General features: G+C 45.4%; 2 protein-coding genes and 1 long non-coding RNA gene across 9 annotated transcripts; 1 reads left to right on the top strand and 2 right to left on the bottom strand.

Moving 5' to 3' along the window:
* Nucleotides 1-359: 359 nt before the first annotated feature.
* On the bottom strand, nucleotides 360-13563 carry METTL2A (methyltransferase 2A, tRNA N3-cytidine). Of its 2 annotated transcripts, XM_015885734.3 has the most exons (10): nucleotides 13448-13563; nucleotides 11361-11452; nucleotides 7817-8169; nucleotides 6426-6475; nucleotides 5905-5965; nucleotides 4979-5118; nucleotides 3549-3655; nucleotides 3277-3342; nucleotides 1887-1953; nucleotides 360-1569 (listed from the first exon to the last, which is right to left on the bottom strand). In XM_015885734.3, the coding sequence occupies exons 1-10, from the start codon at nucleotides 13537-13539 to the stop codon at nucleotides 1566-1568; spliced, it is 1032 nt and encodes a 343-aa protein (XP_015741220.2). In that variant the 5' UTR covers nucleotides 13540-13563; the 3' UTR covers nucleotides 360-1565. The 2 variants fall into 2 exon arrangements, with proteins under 2 accessions (XP_015741220.2, XP_015741219.2); XM_015885733.3 differs by lacking the exon at nucleotides 1887-1953.
* A 428-nt stretch (nucleotides 13564-13991) lies between these two features.
* Nucleotides 13992-25096, bottom strand: EFCAB3 (EF-hand calcium binding domain 3). 6 transcript variants are annotated; one of them, XM_085523774.1, is made up of 22 exons: nucleotides 25010-25096; nucleotides 24632-24926; nucleotides 24401-24500; nucleotides 24058-24245; nucleotides 23892-23971; nucleotides 23428-23565; nucleotides 23074-23214; nucleotides 22910-22969; nucleotides 21903-22007; nucleotides 21253-21351; nucleotides 20631-20699; nucleotides 20425-20541; nucleotides 19901-19969; nucleotides 19176-19268; nucleotides 18584-18686; nucleotides 18408-18481; nucleotides 17783-17926; nucleotides 17370-17441; nucleotides 16935-17061; nucleotides 16456-16646; nucleotides 14919-15292; nucleotides 13992-14348 (listed from the first exon to the last, which is right to left on the bottom strand). In XM_085523774.1, exons 2-22 carry the CDS (start codon nucleotides 24913-24915, stop codon nucleotides 14085-14087), a joined length of 2892 nt encoding a protein of 963 aa, XP_085379900.1. In that variant the 5' UTR covers nucleotides 24916-24926; nucleotides 25010-25096; the 3' UTR covers nucleotides 13992-14084. The 6 variants fall into 6 exon arrangements, with proteins under 6 accessions (XP_085379900.1, XP_085379901.1, XP_085379899.1 ...); XM_085523775.1 differs by having other exon boundaries at nucleotides 24632-24950; nucleotides 25010-25094; XM_085523773.1 differs by having other exon boundaries at nucleotides 24632-24932; nucleotides 25010-25094.
* On the top strand, nucleotides 14304-15051 carry LOC116654442 (uncharacterized). The gene is made up of 2 exons (XR_004309688.2): nucleotides 14304-14434; nucleotides 14802-15051. It is a non-coding gene; the product is annotated as an uncharacterized LOC116654442 (long non-coding RNA).
* Nucleotides 25097-25137: the final 41 nt, after the last annotated feature.

The following is a 25137-nucleotide window of genomic DNA, read 5'->3' as shown; positions in this document are numbered from 1 at the left end:
CTCTTTGATTCCACAGTACACACAGTAAGGTCTGATATGTGATGCTCAGGATGCTCCTCAGCTTTTACTCTTCCTTCTCCGTTCCAAGAGGGCAGTTATTTCATCATCTATGTGGCCTCAGAGTCAACGGTTATTCTTAAGCAATTGTAAACTACAAATACTAGTGTCCAGATAACAAAACATACATGCTATGAACAGCACAAACTGCTCTTTAGCTCATGGTGCACACTTAGCAGGCATTGTTTCTTCAAGGAAAAGAAATCAGTAGTTACCTAACAGTGGCTGAAATCCTTCAGATCAAGTGCCCACAGGCATGTGAGTTTCTGTGGAAGCTTCATTTATATTACTCAAAACAGCAATGAAAAACATTACCTCAGAATTTATTTGAATATCTGTTGTCCGACATCCTAAAAGTAACAAAAAACCAACAACAAGTAGAGATAAAAGTTGTCAGCTGTCAAAAGTGGGGTAATACCTTCAGAAAGCCACACTTGGTTTCCTTTAATAAATCAAACAATGTTGGTAGACACTCTTCATATTTCTTATCAAAGACAAGTGCCTTGCCTACTTTAGTTTAGTGCATCACCAAGACAGGGCAGTGCAGCTTGTGACCTGGTTCTGCAGCCAGCTGGAACACTTCTTGACTATTCAGGCAGAAAAAGCAGGTAATGGATTCTGTGCAAGCTCTGGTCCCACAAGCTGCTTTGGTTTCTCTGCACTCTGAAGGTGCTTCAGAACTACCTCATCAACAACCTCACATTTCTGAAAGGTTGAACTCTGAGAATTCACAGCACCTGAGCTATAGTGTGCTAGCTCCGTAAAGAAACAATCTTGAAGACAGTAGAAGCAATAATCTGTGTTCTCCACAGGTTATCTGCCCACCAGGATACGTCTGTGAGGAAAGTGGCACAGAGAAACAAGCGTGCTCTCAGTTCATGCCCTCAATAAGTGTATTTTAACTTCTGGATTTGCACAGATCTGAAGGACTGAAAGAGAATTGCATGAGATAAGTTGGCAAAGGGATCCATGTGACCAGCTGCAAAGGAAATCAGATCTATCAAATTTGTCTTGGAAACAAAAAACAACAGCACAGAGACAAGGTTGAAGATCTTGTTTCATGTAGAAATCCACAGTAAGAGAGGCTTGCTACTCAACTTGCACAGCTGCTCTTAGCATGACTATTTCTTATGTTGTTAAAAACTATAAACTTTAAAAACCCAGCCCAGTAGCAAGACACCTTAATTACTGGTTGGTCTCCTCCTAGACCACTTGTCCTTAGCAAAACTCATCTGAAGTGATGCTACGTGCTATGAAAGGCACTGAGGTTCTATGCATGCAGACTTCCTCAACAATACATCTCACCAGGAGGAGACCAACCATGAAGAGGATAAAATCTGACAAAGCACACCCTGCTTCCTCACAGCTGAGGGGCAGCAGGTTTTTGGTATTTGCACTGGATCCATACTCGATACATTGTCATTTGCTTCCCACGGTTCACTTGCAGTCGACGATCAACCAGATTCTGTATTTTCTGCAGGCCAGCTCTTGTGAAGAGGTCATCTAATTCATCTGGAAGCAGAGAGAAGAGAAGGATGCTACAGCTTTCATTTAACTGATATCTGTTCATGCTGAGGGCTAAACAGTTGAAAGACAGGCCAGAGGAAACTCATGGTCTCTGTCTGGCAGGGAAATATAGAGATCAGACAGGACTTAACTATTGTGTTATGGGGGAAAAAAGGCTACAGTCTCATAAGTTTCCTTTGAATTTACCTTCTACAAAGGAAGGAAAGAAGTATTGTGAGGACAACTGGAGTTACAAATAGTTGATGAAAACAACAGCAGTCTCAGAAATTAGTATTGCCTCTAGTAACCAATTAAAAGATCACCTTCTAGTGAGTAGGGACAGATCCCTTTCCTTACCCCTCTCCCCTCTCTCCATTGCAATTTCAGAGTCTGCAAGAGCAAAGAACCAGATCAGATATCAGACCCACGCTTTTAAAATGGTGGCAGTAAGATCTTTGCTGTATAAGCTGGAGGGGAACTGGATTCATTATAATTATGTCTGGGAAAAAAAAAATCCTGAAAAAAAACCCACACCCAACTGGGGCCCAAAGCACTGAGAGCCCTCAAGGCTACAACACTTAAATTGGTAAGTATTCCTGACCAAGCAAATAAGTATCATAGTGCCCCAGCACAGTGGCTGTGGGCAAAGTCAGTCTGAGTCCTGCTGAGCAGCAGAGAGCTCATTCAACTGCAGCTTGGGAGCATGTGACTGGTATGGAGCTGCTGGAGAAAAGTGCTAGCAGGTCCCAGCTTGTGCACTTTTATCAGATACTTGACATAGGGAAGCATTTGCCAAACACACACTGAGTATTAATTTTGTTGTGACAAATTAGACTTTTGCAGTGGGGGAACAACACAGTTCATTGCAGTTGTGTCAGTGCTCTAAAACAGACCATGCAGATGAGCCCTCAGTGGAAGTGACTGGGGTGCAACTTGTGATAAGGTGAGAGAAATTAAACTCCTGCTGAACACAAAGCAACAACTGAATCACAGAGTCATAGAATGGCTTGGGTTGGAAGGGATGCAAAGGATCACCAAGTTCCAACCCTCCTACCACAGGGAGGGCCACTAACCTCAAGATCTGGGACTAGACCAGGCTGCCCAGGGCTCCATTCAAGCCAGTCTTGAACACCTCCAGGGATGGGGCATCCACAGCCTCTCTGGGCAGCTGTTCCAGCACCTCACCAGTCTCTCTAGGAAGAACTTTCCCCTGACATCCAATCGAAACTTTCTCTTCTTGAGCTTAAAATCATTGCCCCTTGTCCTATCACTATCTACCTGAGTAAAAAGTTGATTCCCCTCCTGTTTATATTCCCCTTTTAAATACTGGAAGGAACTAAGAAGTTTGCCCCTAGCTCTGTACTGAACCATGCTCCTCACATTCCACTGTGGGAGAACAGTAAAGTTAAGAGAAGTTCTCTCCAGTTGCGTTCATCTGACTGCATACTCCTCAGGCAACTAGATTCAAGAGGGCTTCTCCACTTCCATTCCTTTCAGTTTAGCACACACTTCAGTCTTAATCTAAAAAGATTTTCCACATAGGAATTTACTGTGCATATTCAAATCAGCATCTGACAGGCTGAGATCCCTGTGTGATTAGGTGACATTTCACATTTCACACTGCTCCAAGAAAGACTGGCTGGAAAGAGCTAGCAACAAAACTTGGGTGCACAGGGACAAAAAGAGGTAAGGATGTGTTTTCCAGCCTCCTACCTTGGGTGAAGAAGTAGACTCTGGTGCCATCACCTCTCACATAGAAGTTAGCAGACAGACACTGACCTAAGGGCAAGAAGGATTTAAACAGTTACCAGCTATCATTTAAAACCAAACAACTGCTGCATATAAAGACAGAAGCACTTCTCCTCCCAGCACACGCTGTGCTTCAGGGGAATTAATGAGCTGCCTCCCAAACAGGGCAGACACTGCTCCAGAGAAGCATAATCTATTAGTGAGCTGTAAAGGCTCCCCATGGGAAATGAAAATACCTTTCTTGAACCGAAGCTGGGCTAGGTCGTAACGGCCATAATCTCGTAACAAAATCATTCCTCCTGGTTTCAGAAGGTGACTTAGTTTGTTAATGACGTACTGCATCCTGAGAAAAGAACAAGATGGCAGCATTCAGAAGTCTGCAAAATCAAGCCTGTTTGTTTAGCCTACCAATCAGAAAATATGAAGTTTCACACATATTACAACTTCATATAAAAAGCGACCAACATCTGAAATCTACTGAGCACTGTCAGACTGGGGTGGGTTCACTTTATCAGCCCACCATTTCTGTTCTTTTTTTTTAATCATAGTTGCCAATTTTGCCTTCTTTTTTTCCTCCCCTTCTTTAGCTTAGCCTTAATAGGAAACTGGATCAGTCACAGAATCAGCTTTAATTTCACTTTACACATATCTAGAAAAAACTATGACACATTAACACCCAAAAACTTTCTGTCAACTTCTGCACTGGCTCCACTTGTTTTATCTCAATACATTCCACTGCAGGTTCGGCTCCATCAGCCTAATCTTCAGGTACTGCTAAGCATCCAAGACTATTTTCCCACTATTCACTGTCTATCACTACCTATCAAACATCTCCTATATATTCTACTGCAGGTAGACATGTTTCATTTAACAAGATTCTCTTTCTTTCCTGCTCTTGCAGTGTTCATACTAACAATTCAGGTATTTAACAGCTAACAGCCGCTCTGCACCATGTTTATAACAAAGGTGCTCAATTCATTATATATTTCCTTACTCACCTGTTGATTAATCTACACAAAGATATGGATGGCACAGCACACAGATCACTATATTATCAAGCAAGTGCTGAAACTAAATAATTCATTATGTAGAAAGCTACCAGTCTCCTTAACTTAAACACCTAGGGGGATCTCATGCAGCAACATTAAAGAGTACAGTGAGGTTATTTAGTCAGTTTAGTTGGTATTTTTTTTGCAGTTTTAGGATGCAATCACTTGGCAAAAAGTGAATGAAATAGAAGAGCCTTTTTGATATTTCTGACATCGCTATCTGGTGCATAGAACAGAGGTGCAACCTTCAAAACACATCAATAATGCAGGCTGTTTTGGTCCTTGACATCACTGTAAAACTAAAGAGATGAAGTAGTAAAGCTGTGGAGATGAAGAACTTGAGACATGTTAAGATTGCAGAGAGACAGCCAGGGAATTTTAAGTCTTTGAAGTAGGTTATGTTGGTATAACTTTAACAGATTACTAAGAAGCCTTAGCTAAACTGGATGAAATGGAAGAAGGTACAACAGCATGACACGTGTGTTTCCCACTCGGCACTAGCAAGGCTTCAACAATTACAGTTTTTTCTTCATCTCTGCTCTTTTAATGTTTCCCTAATAAAGAACTCCAGCTCTGTATGTATTTGCTTTAGACCCAGAAGGAATTTTTAAACTTACTTCTCTGGGAGAATTGCTGACAGGACAAAGATGAGAATGACAATGTCAAGGCTTTCATTTGGCATTGGGAAAGGACTTTGGTCATTGCAGAGGTCATGGACAAATGCAAAGCAGCGAGAAGAATCATATTCCACATTGCTCTGTATTTAAAGAGAGAGAGATATTAGAGCATTAGCAGACATCAGTAGTCTACATTTCATTTCAAAAAGCAAGTTACTTCCAACATCCCAGACATCAGACCCAGCTCCATAAAGTTACACTCATAAAATCACAAGCAGATTTCTAGAAGTCATTTAATTTTTGAAAGCTGTTGCTATGGATTGTAGTAACTCCCATACTTTTGTCAGCTCTGCAGATACAATGATATGCTGGATCTGCTGCTGTGCCCATTTCATCTCATGAAATAACTGATAACATTTGACACTCCATAGACTCATTCCCAGCTCTGTTCTGACCTGAGTTTTGTTAGCAGCATTTGTCCTTTGACTAAATCCCAGCTTTCTGTTCCACAGTACCTGTCCTCAGCTGTCTTTGCAGAAGCACTCCTACCACTTACAGAATTGCAGTGCTAATAATACACACACAAATCAAACACAACTTCAGTCACTGTTAAAAAATAGGCTGAATGTTCTCAAGGTTCAGCAGTTACTCAACTAAAAGAGCATTGCATTTTTTAAACAGAGCTGCCAACCACAGGGGAAAGGAAATCTGGCTGACTTCTCTGCTGCCAATGTGATGTGGTGAGGACTCTTGAATCCCTCATTTCTACAGTCTTTGATTTAATAGTAAAAGGGTCAGCATCAGGGCTAGCTAAAATAGAAAGCTGCCAAAAGAACTATACAGCTGGTGGCTGCCATGATATACTTATGTCAGTGTGCAATTGGCACCGTGTACTTCCTACCTTCATAAGTCACTGTTGAGTTTACCTGGACAAGATCCACGGCTGTCGTAGAAAAGTCACAGCAATAAACAAAAAGGCCTGGGTCACTGAAATAAGCAAAAGACACTATCATCACATATAGAAAGGTGTTCCACAGGATATACAGAAGTGCATCAGACACACAGAGCACAAAATTGAGAGTCTGAAATTGTGGCCTTTAGTCTCGGTCAGTCTGTCTGTCTCTTATCTGCTGTGCAAAATCTGGCTCATCACTTTGCTCTTTTATGTCTCAGTTATTCTCACATGGAACTGACTGCTTACTTTTCCTTCAGGAGAGATACTAAAGCCTGTATGAAAATGCTTTAGAATGAGACACGTATGCTTGCATTTCAAGACCAAAGACCTTCAGGCTCAAAACACGATTATTTGAAGACTTATATAGTTTGTCAGTTACATCTGGCCTTTCAGCATGAAACTGTCCCAATTAAGAAAGCATGCAACAATTTCCCTACAGTTTTTCATGGGCTGCTTTATCACACAGGTAAAATCTTAATGAGAACTACTTACTTGTTGGTTTGTAAAATTGGGAAGACTGTATTTCCAGCACCACAGCCAACCTGCACAAGCAAAGCAGATGTGCACGTAATGAAAATGATTCTTCAACACATCCCATGCATCTGATTTCAACTTTAACTCTCTACAGCCACAGAACAGAGTGTATCTCAGAAGTAACAAACGAGCACAGCACTGACCATTTGCAAATATCACTGCATGAATTGAATACACTCAGCTCTGAGGAGCAGGCCTACATACAAGCACTGTGGGAAACCAGTTCAGTTCTTTTAGAAATCTTACTAACAAACCGCATATTGCTCCTCTTCTGAGAATGGTTACTGCTAGAATCCCAAGCCTAACAACCAGTATATACAAGTCACTGAAGCACTGGAAAAAAAGCACTGTTACATTCCCTTCCATAGAAAATCAGAGCAACAGAGAAAGAAGTTTGCTTTACTATAATTATATTCTGCTGTTTCAGAGTTACCCTCACTAGATGGCTCTTGTCCAAGTTACAATTAAGCCTACAATGATTGTACCTTGTTATTTCTTATGTCTGTTCCTATCTGAAGTCCCATTTGAGGTCTCATACAACTGGGTTTAGAATATTTCTCCCCGAATGTCTAAATAATCAGTGAAATTGAAAGTTTGAGAAGGAAAAAACACAAAGGGCAAGCAGTGACATATGGCACTGAGAATATTCAGGTGAGACAGGAAAGCCACCACATCCCAAGAACATTTGTCTGAGGAAGTCTCAATGGCTCAGATCAAATGTAAATCTAAAGGACTCTTTATATTGATTCCCACTAGAAGGTCAGAGTTTCCATACAACAGGAGCACTCAACAAAAATGGTGGTATCTACACTGAACAAAACAGAGGTGGCAAAGCAAAAGGTCTTCATGAGCTGTCAGGAGTCTAATGTTTATGAGAAATCTGACCTGGACAAGCATGATACCCCTATGTTAACTTGATATTTTCTGTTATTAGATGGAATATAAGTTCCTAAACAAACAGCATCTCTACATTCTTGGTTTCATTATTCCACTTCATGCCTCCCAGGGCAAACAAGAATCAGCACAAACATCAAAACCATAAAAGACAAAGAAAATATTTATACAGACAAATAAAAGAATCAAGTTCTTATAGAAAAGATGGCACTTAAAAGTTTGTTTCAACATCAATAGTTTTTATTTTAAACCTGAAAACTTGTCCTTGTGCTCTGTGTGTACAGACTGAACCAAGAATCCCAACAGTTCTAAGCTGCCCTCTCTTTTTACTGATGTAAGTTGACCTTCCTACTAACTTGTTTGCTATGTACATAATTTTACATCCATTACCCAGTCACACAAACATTCATACAAGAAACCACTCAATGTGTGATTCATTGTTTTATAGCTATTACCTCTAATATACGGTAAGAAGCAGAGGATCCCGGGTAATCTTCATAACTTTGTTTCAGCTTCTGTGCAGCCAGCTCTTCTGTACAGCATGTACGACTGCTTTTCACCAGGTTTAACTCATTCTCTGCTCTGGTTTCTAATGTGCAATGTCCATTTTCACAGCTTCCCAGCCCTTCATTTTTGGATACCTCTTCGCAGCTGAGTTCACACAGAGAATCCTCATTTTGACTTGGGTTCCTATTTGGTGCCAGCTCGGGGAATTCAGTGAACAGCCAGTGCCTGTCCTTGAAGAAGCCATTTTCATGAATCTTATAAAAGTCATCCCAGTATCTCTTAGCATTCACCTCATATTCCTCTGTAAACACAAACAAAAACATCACCAGCAGTCAAATCAGAAAGGTGTCAGAGTTTAATCAGCTCAGACAGTCAGGGATCACTGCAGACATCTACTCAGTAGTCTGCTGTAATAATTATTGATTGAAAATCACCTTGATTTAGGTCATACCCTCTTGTGTGAACTCTCAACCTGCCTCCTTACTGTTATTTTGTTAGGAATTAAAAAAAAAAGAAAGGGAAAAGAGATAGAAGAGGAGGTGCCTTGGTAGGATTTAAGTGAAGGACTTAAAGAAAGCTGGCAACAGAAAAACCCTCTTTGAAATATACTGGAATGAAGATATCCACGTTTTACTTCCATTTCTAACACTAACCTACTCAGTTCATAGGATTAATTCATTTGGAGCCCGGTGACAAAAAGTGAAACACTTAAATCTACAAAGGAATTCTGCGATGAGTGGATTCTGGAGCTGAAGCCTGACACACCACTTCTTTTTTCACACCGAGAAACAGAAAAATTGGTCAACTATACTGGCCCAGCATAAAGCTCTATTAGCATTTACACAACACTCCAAGATCACAGGACATCATGTCTTACACAAGTACTCTTGGAGTCCAGTCTGCAGCACTTTTTATTCCCCCCCCCCCGCCATGGTTCTGTGCAGGTCAGAGCATCACATGAAATTACAGCAAAAGAGAGGAATCAAATAAGTGACCACTACCACTTAAGTAATAGCACAGAGCTAAGGTGGATAGACCAAAACTGGTAAGAATTAACTTTAAACAGCGAGCAAAATGGTTTTCACACCTACTAAATACAATCCAGTGGCAAGATAAACATTACAGACAATCAGAACACTTATGAAGCTGTGATCTAACAAAATTAGAGTAATCTATATAATTATCCCTGCAGTACAAAGAGCTATTTATAAAAATAATCTCTTTACCTTGATTATGAGGATTTTCTCCTTTTAAGCAGCTTTGTCCTTAAACAACAAGCTGAACAAAACTATAGTCTAGAGCATAAGTTTGTGTCATGATCTCACTGTACCTCAAAGTAAGTGGGGTCAGGTCTGATTATTATTTGCAGAGGAGGCAGTCAGCAACTACTAACATCAGAGGAATGAGGGCTATTGATTCAGTCTCTGGTGCACTCCTTCCTGAACTGTCACTTCTTCCACACACCAGTAGGGATATGCAAAGCTGCTGGGGTTGGAAACTCTTTCAGCTAACAAAGATACGAAGTCCTGACTCCTGTTGAACCCTGAAGATGCCACGACAGGCTCTAATTAAAAGAGGATGTTTACCTCAGAAACTGTGGTAATATTCCAAGCCAACCACTTTGGATTAACCAGATTTTTGCTCTTCCTATGATAAATTAGTGTGGAATTCTGTTGGATGCTATTGAAGAGCTGCTATCTTCCACCTAACATGCAGAAGTGTTATTTAAAGTTCATTTGCAAAGCACTGGAATAGAGGACAAGTAGTAAAATAAATACTCTAGGTCCAGCTTCTCATGCAAGAAACAGGGTTAAAGCTAAAAATGACCATACTAATATTCAGTGCGAGTTCCTGTACAGCTTATGCCAGAAAAGATTGCACCATATTTGCTTCAAGATCCTTTTTGTTGTATTAGTTCATAAGGACATTGGCATGTGAGCCTGGTTCCTCCAGAGACTTGATAAGGACTTCTGATATTTCTGCATAATTTTGTAAGGACACCCCCAAAGTCAAGCCCATACTCACCCTTTCACATTGCAGAAGATTTGTAAACAAAATAAACTGTTTACAAAAGACAGGAAGAGAATTACAGATCCCCTGATTCGCATGGAGGCTCATTACGGAGCTTCAGAACAAAACCAAGCAACACTTCCTCTTCTTTCCCTGCTCCCATCCAGCAGATACACCTTCTATATAACACACAGAACTTCTCTCCTTCAGAATAAATTCTGACAGCTCAAGTCGTCCAAAGAATAATACAGCCATAATGACCAATAGCCTGTCTTTGTTCTCCTGCTTGGACATTTCTGATTCTCGAAATACTGGACCCCTCAGGCACGTTTGGCTGAGTTGACTTCCCTATGTTTCAGCCTTCCCATTGTCTCCACACGCTTCCTATTGAATAGCAGCCATCAAAATTTGACTGGCCCCCATTGTTCAGCCTGGGAAATACATCATAAAGACCTGTCAAATTGCTCTAACATCAAATTTCTCTGCAATTTCATATTTGTATATATGTTCTCAAAGCATGACAGAGAGTGCACTTTAATGTTAACCAGATTTTAAAATGAACTCAACACAATGGGTATCACAATAGAAACTGCTGGATACTTCTGGGAATCTGAGAAATAAGGAGTACTGCTCCTTGGTATAATTAAATTTGCTATTGTGAACACAACTGGAAGCTATATGGGAAGTGTCTGAACAGCTCCAATAGTGTTCAGCATTGCCTTACAGATGGCACACTCAACTCAATTTGAGCAAAAGAAGTGGACCCATCCTACAGCTCATCATCAAACAAGTATCTTATCATACTAAAGAACAGGATATCATTTCACCATCATCTGAGGGACCTGATATATCTCACTTGAGGAGGAAAGATGCAAAATAAACCAACCCCAGAACTGCTTCGACCAAGTAACTTTACTACCAAGTAACTTCTGATGATTAACACTCCAATCAGGATAAAATCATTTTCTTTCACTTTGGATTTAATTATTACCATGTTGTTTGTGAACTTGGTAGAGTTGTATATGGATACTACTTTATTAGATCCTCTTAAGAGAAAAAGTGCTTGCAGCATGCAAACAAACAAAAGATTAACTGTTGTATGTTAAGCTTTGAACAGCAAAGCACTAACTGAAGCTGCTGCTCTATACTGAAAGAAGTTTGTTGACTGGAAACAGTAACAAACACTTCAGCAAACACAACACAAAGAATCTCAAGCCAAGATGACTCCTCCCAACCAAGGTCACTTCTGCTCCTGTGAAATGAGCCTTGACAGAAGGTGGAACAGGCACAGAAAGGTAAACTTAGGACAGAAATATCCCTGCTTTGCCATTTTCCCCCCACTACAAGGTAACGTATTTTGAACAATTTAGGAGAGGGTGGAGAAAAAAGATGAATGAAGATGCAAATGTAACTCTGACCAGACCCTTCTTCTGCTGCACACACAAGTCAAGACGCACACATTACAGTAACATCCAAAAGTACCTTGTTTATCTTGTGGCAATAGCTGTGAGCTGTTCTCTTGAACTTTACTCTTGGCACTGGCTTCCTGCTCTTCTGACCACTCCACATTATCCCTGTTGTAAAAATTAAAGTGCACTACTCAGCTGAGAGTTGTAAGGCAAAGACAGAAAAAAAAGAGGTTTTGATAGATCTCCAAATGGACAACTGTGGGGCTTTTCTGCTATCTCCAATTCCAGCTCTGCAGCAATGTAGCAGTTACCAGTGTGGCATAACAGGAAGGGACCCCAAGAGACACCAAATCTGTTCCCTAAGCCTTCTACCTGTTTGCTGATCAGCCAAGTCTAGAGGAACTATATCCTTACTCCAAAACCACTCAGCACAAATAGGCCTCTTTGGAGATGAGCTGCCTTTCCCACATGGAGAATAGAACACGGTTCCTATGCAGGGAACTACTTTTACTCAAGCAGATCAGCAAAATGGGCATTTCATTTAACTGTCTTTGAAAATTACATTCTCTTTCTCAAGTTAAAAGAAAAAAAAAAAGGCAGGTAGGGTTATTTGGAAGGCAAAGTGTCACATTAATATTAAATCCAATTATAAGAAAATGGAGCATTAAGAACCTATTAGTAACTTAAATGCGCATACACAGTTGTGCAGTCATTAAGGTGATTCACTTGACTTTTCTTCTTTAAAACAAATAATGAAAAGCAGAATACAAGGATCAAGTAGAACTACTCCGTCCTCAGAAAGAATTGGCCTTTTGATATTAATTAGCAAAACAAAGCCTTAAGTGTTGTGTCTGAAAAACGACATTATTAGGAATTTCTGCAGGGAAATACCATTGAGGACACACTTTGTAAGTCCCAAAATGAACGACAAGCTGATGCATGCACACATAACTTTATTACAGCTTAAACATTGCCAGTTTTCAACAGAACAGAGTAACCAGAGACCTGAGGTAGATATAGTTGCTTTAGAAGTGCAAAATGCCTCCAGTTCCCAGGAAACCCAACAATTTGGGCACCTAACATTTCTGAAACAAGCAGATTTATCCGTGCAAAGACCTGCTGCACTCTAAACCTGGCATGACTCCAAAGCATCATATGGGTGAATTTATGTTCATTCAAAGAATCACAGAATGACCCGGGTTGGAAGGGACCTCAAGGATCATGTAGTTCCACCCCCCCTGCCCAGCAGGGCCACCAAACATACACATTTATTAAATCAGGTTGCCCAGGAGACCCCATAGATCCCCATAGAGACCCCATAGATCCCCATAGAGACCCCATAGATCCCCATACAGGCCCCATAGAGATCCGATAGATCCCCACAGAGACCCCACAGAGACCCCATGGATCCCCATAGAGACCCCATGGACCCCCATACAGGCCCACAGACCCCATGGATCCCCATAGAGACCCCATAGATCCCCATACAAGCCCCATAGAGATCCCATGGATCCCCATAGAGACCCCATAGGCCCCATGGATCCCCATAGAGACCCCATGGATCCCCATACAGGCCCCATAGACCCCATGGATCCCCATAGAGACCCCATAGATCCCCACACAGGCCCCATAGACCCCATACAGGCCCCATAGAGATCCCATAGATCCCCATAGAGACCCCATAGACCCCATGGATCCCCATAGAGACCCCATAGATCCCCATACAGGCCCCATAGACCCCATGCAGGCCCTATAGAGATCCCACAGATCCCCATAGAGACCCCATGGATCCCCATAGAGACCCCATGGATCCCCATAGAGACCCCATGGATCAGGTTGCCTATGGCCCTGTCCAACCTGGCCTTGAACAGCTCCAAGGACGGGGCATCCACAACCTCCCTGTGCAGGATGAGCGCTGCCCAACAGCGGCCGGATTCTCCCTCACCTCCAGGCCCACCCTCAGCTCCACCCCCACGGCTGCCCCCAGCACTAAGCACGGAGAGAGAAATAAGAACGATATCTTAAGAGGAGCCAACAAGGAGCGATGCTGAGGGAGAGCAGGCCTCAGAGGGCACACCAGGCCCGGATGAGCGCGGAGAGGCACCACAGGTAGGGCAGCCGACAAGAGGAGCCCTATGGAGACGGGTAGGCCGCCCTCACCAGGCGTTATGCTGGAAAAGGCGGGTGGGGTCGGTGAGGAATCGCCTCCCAAAAGGCCGCCGCCGCTCCGGGGCCTCGCTGGGCGCCGCCATGATGAGCCGGTGTCCTCCGGAAGCGGAAGGAGCAGAGAGGGGGACTGGGCGGGAGGGGAGTGTCACGTGAGGCGGCGGCGGAGGGAAGATGGCGGTGGGTGGGTGGTGTTGTCAGCGCTGTGGGATCATGGAGCATCCCGAGCTGAGAGGATCAGCGCCCGACCCCGGCTCTGCACCACCCGAACCCAATAGCTAACAGTGGCATCCCACCACTCCCTGAGCTCTAAGGTCGGGGTCGTGCCCACCGCCCTCTGGGACAGGGCCCACCCTGCCATCTCTATGCCGTTCCCTCAGGCCGCAGAGCTCAGCCCCTTCGTTTCTGTCCCTATGAGCTCCATGTCCTTAAAGTGAAGTGTCCAACCAATGCCCCAATACTCAGTGTGAGGCTCCACAGAGCAGGACAGGCCCTTCCCTTGGCCATCTCGCTGTGCTGGATAGGATAACAACAACCCCACCTTTCCCAGCTTTTATTTAACATTTCGAACGCCAGGAGGAAGGGTGATAGTCTGGTCCAAACAAACCCCATCCAGCATCCAACTGGTGCCCTAAAACATCCACTTCTTCCACGGTGGCTGCCTGGTGGCTGGCAGGAAGCGGCAATACCAGTCATGTGCCTGTAGCTCCTCAGCTGTCACCAGCTCTCTACACGCATTCCAGGACCAGGAGTAAGTGGAGAAGGTGTGGTAGAAACGCCTGCTGCCCGACTGCCGGCCGATCTGAGCCCCGTGGATCTTCTGCCACAGCTTGAGCAGGCTGGCGTGTTTGCGGAGGACCAGGTTGTTCCTGTAGCGTTGGGCCGCCTGTGGGTCCTGATGGAGGGGATGGGAGATTAAGGGGCAGAACCCCATGGAGGAACCATGCAGCTCAGCCCCCACTGCATTCATATGGCACAGAGGTGAGTACAAAGCTAGAAGGCACCTCAGTGCCACGCCAGGATACAGTGGAGGCAGGTTAAAACCAATTCACACTGATGATTAACTGTAATTAATCAAGCTATTACTATACCTCTGGTTTCAATTTTCCTTGCACTTAGGACAAAATTGCTTGTTATTACCCACGTCTAGTTAAAGTGTTCACCAGACTATTGGAATATAGGTTACATGAGTCCAACTCTAGTGTATCTGCTGTTCCCACATTACCAAGGTAACACCTCTACTCTGAATGATATAGTATCTGCAGTGCCTCCTTGCTACTGTATGTAAGTGTTGCTAGCAAGTATCATTACATATTTCTACTTGCTATTTCTGTATCCTTGCTACCAGGGTGAAAAAAGAGCGAGCAGTGGAACCCCTGACAGTGTAACTGAGTGCCACAGCAGAGAAGAGTGAGGAAATGTGAAGTGAATGAGCACAGAGTATGGGGCTGGACTTCACACTCACACTGGCTCTTGGTGGCCGACGCTGCTTGTTTGGGTGCTCTGAGTTGTTACCAGAGGAGCATTTCTTCTTGCTGTTCTGAGCAGAAGCCTTGCCTGCAGCCTGATCAAATAAAACATAGGTTTTAAGGCTTGTCCTCGGGCTTCCTTTGGTGCTGTTGCATGTAGCTGAAGCACCATCCATATCTCTCACCCCCTGAACTTGTTTTTTCTTACAGCTGAAGCGACTCACTTTTGAAGTTACTGGCTGTTTCTTTCTTTGCTTTGTCTGCTTTTGCATATCTTTTTTTGGCTTCACCAGTGTGTTTGCATCTTGTTTAGAAATCAGTGGGAAGACAGGTACCTCAGCATAGGGGCTGTCTGGATCAGGCATGTGATCTGGCAATGGGAAATAAGAACAAGGGTCACCAACAGTGTTGCCACAGCCAGCTGCCCCTTGGTTTTGCTCTTCTGACCAGGGAAGGGCAAGGTAAGTCCCAGATTCCTCACACTGCTGAAATGTGGAGCTAGTCAAGCACCGGAGATACCTCTGGGGGGCAGTTCCTTTCTCCCTAGGAGCATCTGGAGCAGAACTCCAAGTGTTTGATTTTGTATCTTTCCCTGTGAGTGATACTGGATGGATGAACACCTAAGGTTTGCTCCAGCTCAGTTTTCTGTGATCCTCTTAGGAATTACTGCCTACACTGTAGGAAACACAGAGCTTTGGGGCCAACCCCGTTAATAGATTTGACAATCCAGATGAAGGGATTGAGTGTACCCTCAAGTTAACATTGGATAACATCAAGCTGGGAGGAAGCATTGATCTGCTTGAGGTTAGGAAGGCTCTACAGAGGGATGTGGGCAGGCTGGATCTCTGGGCTGAGGTCAGTGGGATGAGTTACAAAGAGATCAAGGGCTGGATCCTGCATTTTGGTCATGACAACCCCATGCATTGCTACAGGCTTGGGGCACAGTGGCTGTAAAGCTGCATTGAGGGAAGATTTCGAGGCATTAGTTCACAGCTGACTGCACATGAGCCAGCAGTGTGTCCAGGTGGCCAAGAAGGCCAACAGCATCCTGGTTGTGTCAGTAATAGTGCAGCCAGCAGAGCAGGAGCTGATCATCCCTCTGTACTCAGCTCTGGTGAGGCTGCACCTTGGTGCTGTGTTCAGTTCTGGGCCCCTCATTACAAGACATGGAGGCCCTGGAGTGTGTGCAGAGAAGGACAACAGAGCTGTGAGGGGTTTTAGCAGAAATCTTATAAGGGAGCAGCTGAGGGAACTGGGATTGTTCGGCCTGGAGAAGAGGAAGCTCAGGGCTGGGCCTCATTAGTCTGCAGCTACCAGAAAGGGATACAGTGAGGTGGGGATCTGCCTCTTCTAGGTAACAACACTTGGAGGTGTTCAAGAGCCATGGAGATGTGGCACTGAGGGACATGATTAGTGGGCATAGTGGGGATGAATTGACAGCTGGACCTGGTGATCTTAGAGGTCTTTTCCAACCTTAATGATTCTATGAAACGTTTGCTAATATAGAGCTGAATGACAGCATGTGAGCCTTACCTTTGAGTTGTTCCAAATAAGCTGTTGCCTCTTTTTCCTTCATCATTGTGATGCGGGCAAGATTTGCAAGGGGTAAAGGACAAACCAGAACTTTAGTGTTTTTGTTGTTGTTCTTTTTGTGACTCACGAGGAAATCAGCATGTGTCCAGGCTTCCTCACCAGCGCAGTCCTCAAACTTCTGCTTATAGTAACTAGAAGGTAAAAGAGGGCACCATTGACCAGCGAAGCACAGCCCAAGACCTGTTCAGCATGGGATGCTGCACACTGACATACCTGGAAAGATGATATTTAAAGGGGTACACGTGGTATTTACAACAACACCTTTGTAAGGTGGGTATCAAAGCTATGTAGGTGCTTTTGGTTGTCCAACTAGATATGGACATGTTATCTGTTATCTGTTTATCTCGTTAGACAGCATGTAAATATCACAATGAAAGGGGGAACCTCCTTCTCTCACTTACAACACTAAGGAAGCTCACCTGGAAATCTGAAATAGAGTTCTCGGGGGCAGAGCTTCCAACTCCACCAGCTTCAGCAAGACTTTGAGGAGGAGGACTTCTCTGGCATCGACGTGATTGACATTGTCTGAGTCATTTTGGTCAGGGACTGGAGAGAAGGAGAGTAGTCAGAGCCCCAGCTGAGCCTTGCCTTACCTTCAGGGGGAGTGGAGACTCCAGCAGACCCCAGCAAGATCTGCTCAGTGAGGATCCATCCTCATTTTCTGCCAGAGTGCTGGTTGGATGTCCAGCAGGGAGGATGAGTTCTTGCAGCTTTTCATTAGCTGCAATGCTGGATCACAGTGCTGATTTCTTGCTCAGTACCAATTAGAATGAGGTAATTCAGATATCTCTGGGTAAGTGAGAGTTTTGCTGGAGAGAAGCAACATGTACCTGGGTAGGGTATTTCTTACTTACATACTGTCTGGATAAAACAATTCTGGTCAGTAATGGCGGTCAGAAAGTCAGAGTAATTCATTGCTTTGTCTCCTGCAAACAAGTGGCATCTCTGTTAGCAAGGCAGATTTTTGCTAGAATGAAATGTTAAGGTGAGCAGCTCAGAGATCGTACTGCAGGAAGATTTGCTTACTAAAAAACTAAGGGCAGGAATAAGAGCTTTTAAAGCTTTCATGTGTAACAGCTGTGGAGCATGCATGAGAAGGTCTGTAACAAAGGACAGAGTCACCAGTGAGTGCTAAAACACAACAACTCAAGCACAGCCTCTCCCTTCAAGTACATTTCAATACAGCAATGCCCAGGGCTGGGAAGGCACAAGGAGAGGGGTAACTTTACATGCACAGCGCAATCCATGCATGGTCTGATGGACTCACCATCGGCATCTGCACACACCAGCTTCTTTTGTGTCTCTTGCCCATCAAAGCTAATCCCCAGTTGCTTAGCAAGCACTTCCAGGTGCTGAAGGTTAATATTGCCATCCAGGTCTTTGGGGAAGAAGTTGAAAACATCGGAAAATGCTGCAGGCAGGCAGAGAGAGGACAGCAGGTTAAACAGGGTTGGGGGGGGGGAAGATCTACCTGTCTTATATTCTTTTGGAAACAATGAACTATAATCAACAGGGATTTGAGGAGGTTGTTCCTTGCTGCCAGTGTCAATGCATCTACCTCTAAATGGCTGGTGTAGGAGAGCTGGAGAATCTAGGGAGAGGAAGGGTAAGGTGGTATTTAATGTGCAGGGCTGGGTGAGGCACTTGGTTTAGTTCCAGCTCTGTTCTTTTAAGATTCAGCTGTCTGTCTGCCAGTAAGGGTATTGATGGTTACCTCAGCCCTCAGCTGCTGGGCTCCCACATCCTTGGGACACGGGATTGTCTCTTTGTTCATCCCACAGCATGGTTATTATGTGGGGAGGACCATGAAGGACCCACCTAAAGGCCCAACCACTCCTGTTGGTGCTGGCAATGTGTTTCCTGGGGGGAGCACGTAACGAGGTAACATTTACCTTTCTGTTGTTGCTTTGTCATGTTCTTCACTGTTTCACTCTCAACTCTTGTCTGAGGAGTCTCTGGGAGTTCACTGCCATGCACAGAATGATAAAGAGAGATGGACAGAGCGGCAGCTGAAGCACAGTTGTACAACAGGCAACAGCATATTCCCTGTTTCCACCTTCATGCTCACATGGCTGTATCAATCTCAAGGGGATTTAACACTTTCTTCTTTCGTGGAAACTTCTTTCCTACACAGGTTTGGGGAACATGGCCAGGAGCAAGAGCAGCTTTCTCTGGATATGGAAAGACACAAATAAACGGTTTCATGGGCTTCCCTCTCACCAGCATTCACATCTTCAACATCCCAAGGAGGAGAGCTGGAAGGACCCCGTGATGACACTTCTCCCTGTTTTGTGCTACAGCATGAACTCACTGTATCCTTCTGGCCACAGGCAGCAGGGCACCCAGCAAGGGAAATCCTATGTCACCCAGCATCCCGTCCCCTGCTGCAGCACCTTCCCTATGGGAAACCTGAATTCTTTCTTCTTGACACTTAAGATTTGATTTCCTATCCCACCATGGTGGATACAGAGCATGACTTATAGTCCTTATATCCCCCTTGCCTTTCCCTTCAGAGCAGCCACCGTGTGGGACAACTCGATACCTCCCTACATTCTATTATAGATGCTATTTTGGCTGTTTTTCCTTTCTCTGCCTCTTGTACCCAAAGGCTGACAAGTCACAGAGGGGAACTGACACCAATAATTCTATGATTCACTGACCATCCATTTGTGCCTCGTTCAGCTCCTCCAGGGCTGAGTGGATGTTCAGGACAGCCAGGATGGAACCCTCACTACTGACATCATCCTTGTCCTCTATGAAAACAAACAAACAAAAGCCTCATTGAGCACCGTTTTCCACCTAAGCATGGATAATTTAAACACCATCTTAATCATATTAGGAAAGTACTGCTGCCTTCTGTGCACATACAGGGCATGGAGGGAGATGAGTTAAATAAGAACCATGTTATTAATATCATTTGCCTTTCTCCAGCTCTGTCCTCCAGAGAATTTAAAATCTTTTCAGCACATTAGTGAAATTAATCTTGCCTGCTCACAGGGAGGAGAAAAGCCCTGCCATCATTGCTAGGAGGGGGGAAAAAAGAGTATGAGGTGGCTCACAGACAAACCAGGTCTGTGCAGTGCAGGAGAGCTGCAGCAAAAAGGGGAACAGAGGGCGGAGTGTCAGGTAAATCTTTGCAGCCCACTCCACATCTGTGCTTTCCCAACTCTGGCTCAGGAGCTACAGAGCTGACTTTGCTGTGGGTAGCAACATGCCATTGGAAATGCATTGCAGCTGCTGGTCTGTCTGCCTCTCCTTGCGCAGCTTCATTACCAGCAGATTTGCAGTTCATTAAAACATGTGGTCACAGAGTTTTCTTCTGAAGGACTCTCGTCTGATCCTGTTGTTATCTGGCAGCGGATTTCGTTATGGGGATCTTGCTCACCTTCTCCCATGGGTGTTTGCTGGACCTTCTGCGCCGCCTTTGTGGATTTACTCAGATTCCTCTTCACAGCTACAGGGGGAGAGGAGAGCTTTCAATGCAAATAACAGACAGCTGTAAGAACAACAAGGATAAATGGAAATGATGGGCATCAGAGCACAGGGAGGATGAGGTGCTGGACCACTGGCAGCTGCTGCGTGAGCCAGGGGCTTTCCTAAAACGTTGGCTGGAGATTTGTTGCTTCTAAGTGAAGGCATGATGGAGTCCTTGGTGAGGGTTAAGCACTGGGAAAAGGGCAGCAGGGTGGTACTGGTAGAGGAGCAAATATGGCCCTCTCTAACAGACACTTTTCTCCATGTCTATTTAATATAAGTAGGAACTCACTACATTATTGTAATAGAATCAGTTCTGTCGTGTGTCTTGCATTAACATCACATCCTCACTGCTTGAAAAGCACCAGGGAACGTATGCAGAAGGCTTTAAACTCAGCTGTTGGTTTCTAAAGGGTATCAAAAGACTGCCCTCACCTTCCACATGTCTCAAGGCTTCGTGTATCTCCTGGCTGCTCAGGTGAACTTTGCTGTCTGTGGGATCCAGGATGGACTCAAGGTCTTGAATGTTTTCCTCATCTCCTACAAGAGATGCTGGGCAGTGTTTGAATGGAGCAGTGACTGGCTCTATGGGGGTGTTTGAGCCATGACAGTGGCAGTGAAGGGAAGGCAGAGACCCTTACCATTCACAGCAGCAGGATCCAGCTCCTTTGCAGGGTCAGCGCCCTGACTATCCCTGAAGACTCTGCCACCTATAACAAGAAAGTGTTAGAAACCTCCTCTCCATGCTGGCAGCCAGCAGAGAGAGACTTGGCAAAAAAATAAAGGTTATTATTAATAATAATAATAGAGGCTCCTTTGCCTTTCACCTACCCTTTCCATCTGAGGATCTAAAGGACCTTAGCCACAATAATGCAATGAAACTCCCTCCCCTCCAGGCAGGGTGAGATGCTGAGGCCAAGAAAGATTAAATTCCCTCTCCATGGTCATTCATCACCCAGTGATTCCCTCCATACACTACGCTGTACTATAACACTATAGACACAAAACCTCAAATCCTTTGATACACTGAGGAATGGTGTTTGTGTCATGCCAGGACTTACAGAACCATTCATGCCAAGTAACGCAAAGCAAAAATTTAACACAAGATTAAAGGGAAGCGGGGAGAATTTCACCTCTGCTGTGTGCAAGGCATATCCCATACCGTGGCCATCTGCAGGCACCCAGCAGCCTCCCTGGGTCTCTGGGTTTCTGGCTGCAGGGGCTGTGCAGAAGCAGAAAACAAAGAAGGATACCAGTTCCCACCTGCAGCGTGTCTGGCGATCTGCTGCAGCTCCTCTTTGGATAAGATGACCTCCCCAGTGCCCACATTGGAGTTGGGATCCTGACTGTTGGCTGCATCCCCTGGGGTACAGGGAGAGATGGAGCATGGCTAAAGGGGAAATACTCCTGAAGAAGGGGGGGCTGACAGGCAGACAAGAGCTTTTAGGGTGGCCCTTAGCTGCAGCTTTAAGTTTTTCTACCAAAAAGGAAGTTAACAGCACTGAAAACACATCCACAAAGGGTTTGGTGATTTTAGAGCATCTTGCCCTGAAACTGATTCCCAAGTTTTTGGCCAGCTAGTCATCTAAGCTGGGGATCCAGGATTCCCTAGAGCACAGCATTCTCATTTCAAGCTAACCCTGACTCATTACAGTCCTGGAGATACTATAAAGGATAAATCCCAGAGCAACCTGGACTGATCTCACAGCTGACCCAGCTTGGAGCAGGAGTTGGCACTAGAGACTTCCCAAGGTGCCTTCCAAGCTGCATTGTTCTATTATTTTGTGCCTTGGGAAATGTCAGTGTGCTGACTATAAAAGTCAATTCCTTTCTCCTCTTTATCTCCAATTCTGAAGCCTTCTGCCTGGAAAACAATCCAAACCCTGAACACCCCAAAGTGCTGACACACTCACCTTCCACAGGCACATCCCTCAGTGCCTGCTGGCGATTAACGTCCACTAAATGCATCCCTATAGGGGCTGGGTGAGACTTCAGCTCTCCTACATCAACCTGCTTGCCTGCAAACAGGAAAACGTGTTTCACTTCAGAAGGTTTCCTAGACACCTGGAAAACACGCTTCTGGGTTATGAACGGGACAGGGTACACCTTGGATTAGCTGCACCAGAAGGAGCTTTGTTCGTTTTTAGGTTTAATAAAAGACATCACACTTCTGCTTGCTGCAATGAGGAGCTAAGTGGGAAGAGTCTGGCTGAGTGCGTACAGAGATCCCCATCTAGTGGTCTCTAGCACCAACAACCTCAATACAGCCCAAATGTGCAGGTTCAGCGGGGTTGGAGTTATTATCACTTTGCAAATGGCTTCTCCTGGGGAACGGTGATCAACCTCCAGCCCCGCTCCTTCTCCAGGAGCACCTCTGGCTGCTCACACTCATTCAGAGCACCCAGTACAGCCACATGGCCCTGTTTTTGGGGTCACAGCTGTTGGTCTTCATGGTGCTGGGCCCTATCCTGCCAGCAGCCAAGCTCACTGGCATTAAAAAGCAGGGAGATTAGCTAAACATGGTGTCGTCTCATGCCACAGCTCAATGAGAAACTGAGATTTTCTGCATTACAGGGGCTTGGCCCAGTGTCCCCCTGTGTAGGAACCTGACTGTGGCACACAGGGTGGATGGTGGCTGCTTTCTGCTATGTACCTTCCTTGTGAAAGCTTCCATCAGCCTCCAGAGGTGGCATCCATTTCACCTCTTTGCCTACTGGAAGAGAAAGAGGTGAGCTTAACCAGCAGCTAAGCTCGCTGGCATTAAAAAGCAGGGAGATTAGCTAAACTTGATCTTGTCTCATGCCACAGCTCAATGAGAAACTGAGATTTTCTGCATTACAGGGGCTTGGCCCAGTGTCCCCCTGTGTAGGATCCTGACTGTGGCACACAGGGTGGATGGTGGCTGCTTTCTGCTATGTACCTTCCTTGTGAAAGCTTCCACCAGCCTCCAGATGTGAGATTGGTTTCAACTCTTTGCCTACTGGAAGGGAAAGAGGTGAGCTTAGCCAGCAGCTCTGGGAGATACCACATGTTCCATGTGTCCTAAAACGCATCTGAGAAGGAAGACAAGGCTGATACACTCACGTGTCTGGGTTAGGACAGTGTCTCCATGCTCACTGTGAGCCTGAGTGTGTTTTAGCCCCTCCTGAGTCTCCTTCTCTGCAAGGCAAATCCCCTGGCTGTCCTCCATGGCAGTGCCTGGACTGTGGACATCAACCTGATACCCTGCAGTGGGTGAAGGAGAAGTGAGAGTGAATCTACAGTAGAAATTAGATACATATTCATAACGCTAATCTTTGTCATTTGCCTCCAGGAAGTGGGGATGGTCTGTAACTCCAGGCAATCCTGGCAGCATTTTAGCTTCACCTCTGGGAGATACCACATGTTCCATGTGTCCTAAAACACATCTGAGAAGGAAGACAAGGCTGATACACTCACGTGTCTGGGTTAGGACAGTGTCTCCATGCTCACTGTGAGCCTGAGTGTGTTTTAGCCCCTCCTGAGTCTCCTTTGCAGGGCAAATCCCCTGGCTGTTCTCCATGTCAGTGCCTGGACTGTGGACATCAGCCTCATCCCCTGCAGTGGGTGAAGGAGAAGTGAGGGTGGATGAACACCAGCATTAAGTTCTTCCATTTGAAACAGCCCCTGAATCCTGTTTCTAAATAATGCTGAATTTATTTCAGAGAGACGCATTAGAATCAACACAGTTATAAAATCACAGAATCATTAAGGTTGGAAAAGACCTCTAAGATCATCAAGTCCAGCAGTCAACCCATCACCACTGTGCCCAGTAACCGTGTCCCTAAGTGCCACATCCACACATTCCTTGAATGCCTCCAGAACAATGGCTCCACCACTTCCCTGGCAGTTGGCTGAACTGAGTGGGGAGAACCAGGGGTTACCTTCCACCTCCAGCACATCCTGGTCCTCCCACCCTTCCTCATCAGGATCCACACATGTGTTGGATATGACTTTGCTCTTCCTACAAATGAAGATGCTAATGTTGAGCGCCCATCCCTGAGCCTCAGGAACCTTTGTCACCCAGAGGGCAGAGCTAGACTGTATTACCTGTGCTGGGATGTGACCTTAGGGAGGCTGGGAGTTCTGTTCTCCACTGCCTGGGGGAAGATCTCCATGGTACTGCTGTCCCTTGAGGCTCGCAGCTGATTCTGGTTGCTGATCACATCTTTTCTTTTAGTTTTCTTCTTGAGCCGAGTGTGCCGTTTGTTGAGTGATGCATCAAAGGAGTGGGGGGTCTGAACAGGGGAACAGCCATACCATCAAACCCCAGAGAAAGGAACAGGAGGAACCTGGGCCTCAGCAGCTGCCAGAGCCAAACCCTTGGCCCAGATACACCCCTAGGATTGTGGGACACATGTATGGGATGGGCTTGTGGTTTGCCCACCCTCACCTGAATTGCTTTATCCACTTTTGGCACGCCTCTCCTGCGCACCTCCTGCCTGGGTGGGTACGTCTCAGCCATCAGGATCATGCACTGCTGGGTTGACTTCCTGCCAGGTAGGCACCATTCTGTCACCCTCCCCAGCCCATCCGGCAGCTTTTCTGACTTGAGGGTGAGCAGGGAGTGTGAAGGAGCCCTAAAACATGGACAGGCATAGTCTCCATCCATCCCGTCACTTACCTGGAGATCCTGCTAGCTATGGAGGTCCTGCTGGATGTTGAGGCTCTGCTGGACACAGAAATCCTACTGGATGTGGAGGCTCTGCTGGATACAGAAATCCTGCTGGATGTAGAGGTCCTGCTGGATTTGGAGGCTCTACTGGACGTAGAGGTCCTGCTTGGTGTGGAGGACTTCTTGGGGGTTGCCACATCTCTGGTGCTGGCAGCATCTTCCAAACCATCCTGTGGTTGCTGCTGCTCGGTGGCCACAAAGCAGTCAGGATTTAATGGCTTCTGGGGCTCCATCTCCTCCTTGGCTGACCCTGGTGTGAACAGAGGCACTTTGGGGCTGTGCTGGCACACAGGTCACTCCTCTGCAGTGACCTCACCACTGGCTTACCCTCTCTGGTCAATTGATTACCCCGGTGGCCTCAGGCATACCCAGGCAGAGCACACCCGTCACTAAGCTCACGGCCTGGTGCCACCATTCTGCCTGATGTCACAGAGTGCCTGGAAAATTCCCTGGCT

The sequence above is a fragment of the Coturnix japonica genome, chromosome 24 (assembly GCF_054131305.1).
Source record: "Coturnix japonica strain WE chromosome 24, WE-NBRP24, whole genome shotgun sequence".
Lineage (NCBI taxonomy): Eukaryota > Metazoa > Chordata > Aves > Galliformes > Phasianidae > Coturnix > Coturnix japonica.
The sequence above is the reverse complement of the archived record's forward strand: the minus strand, read 5'-3'. Positions and strand labels throughout refer to the sequence as shown.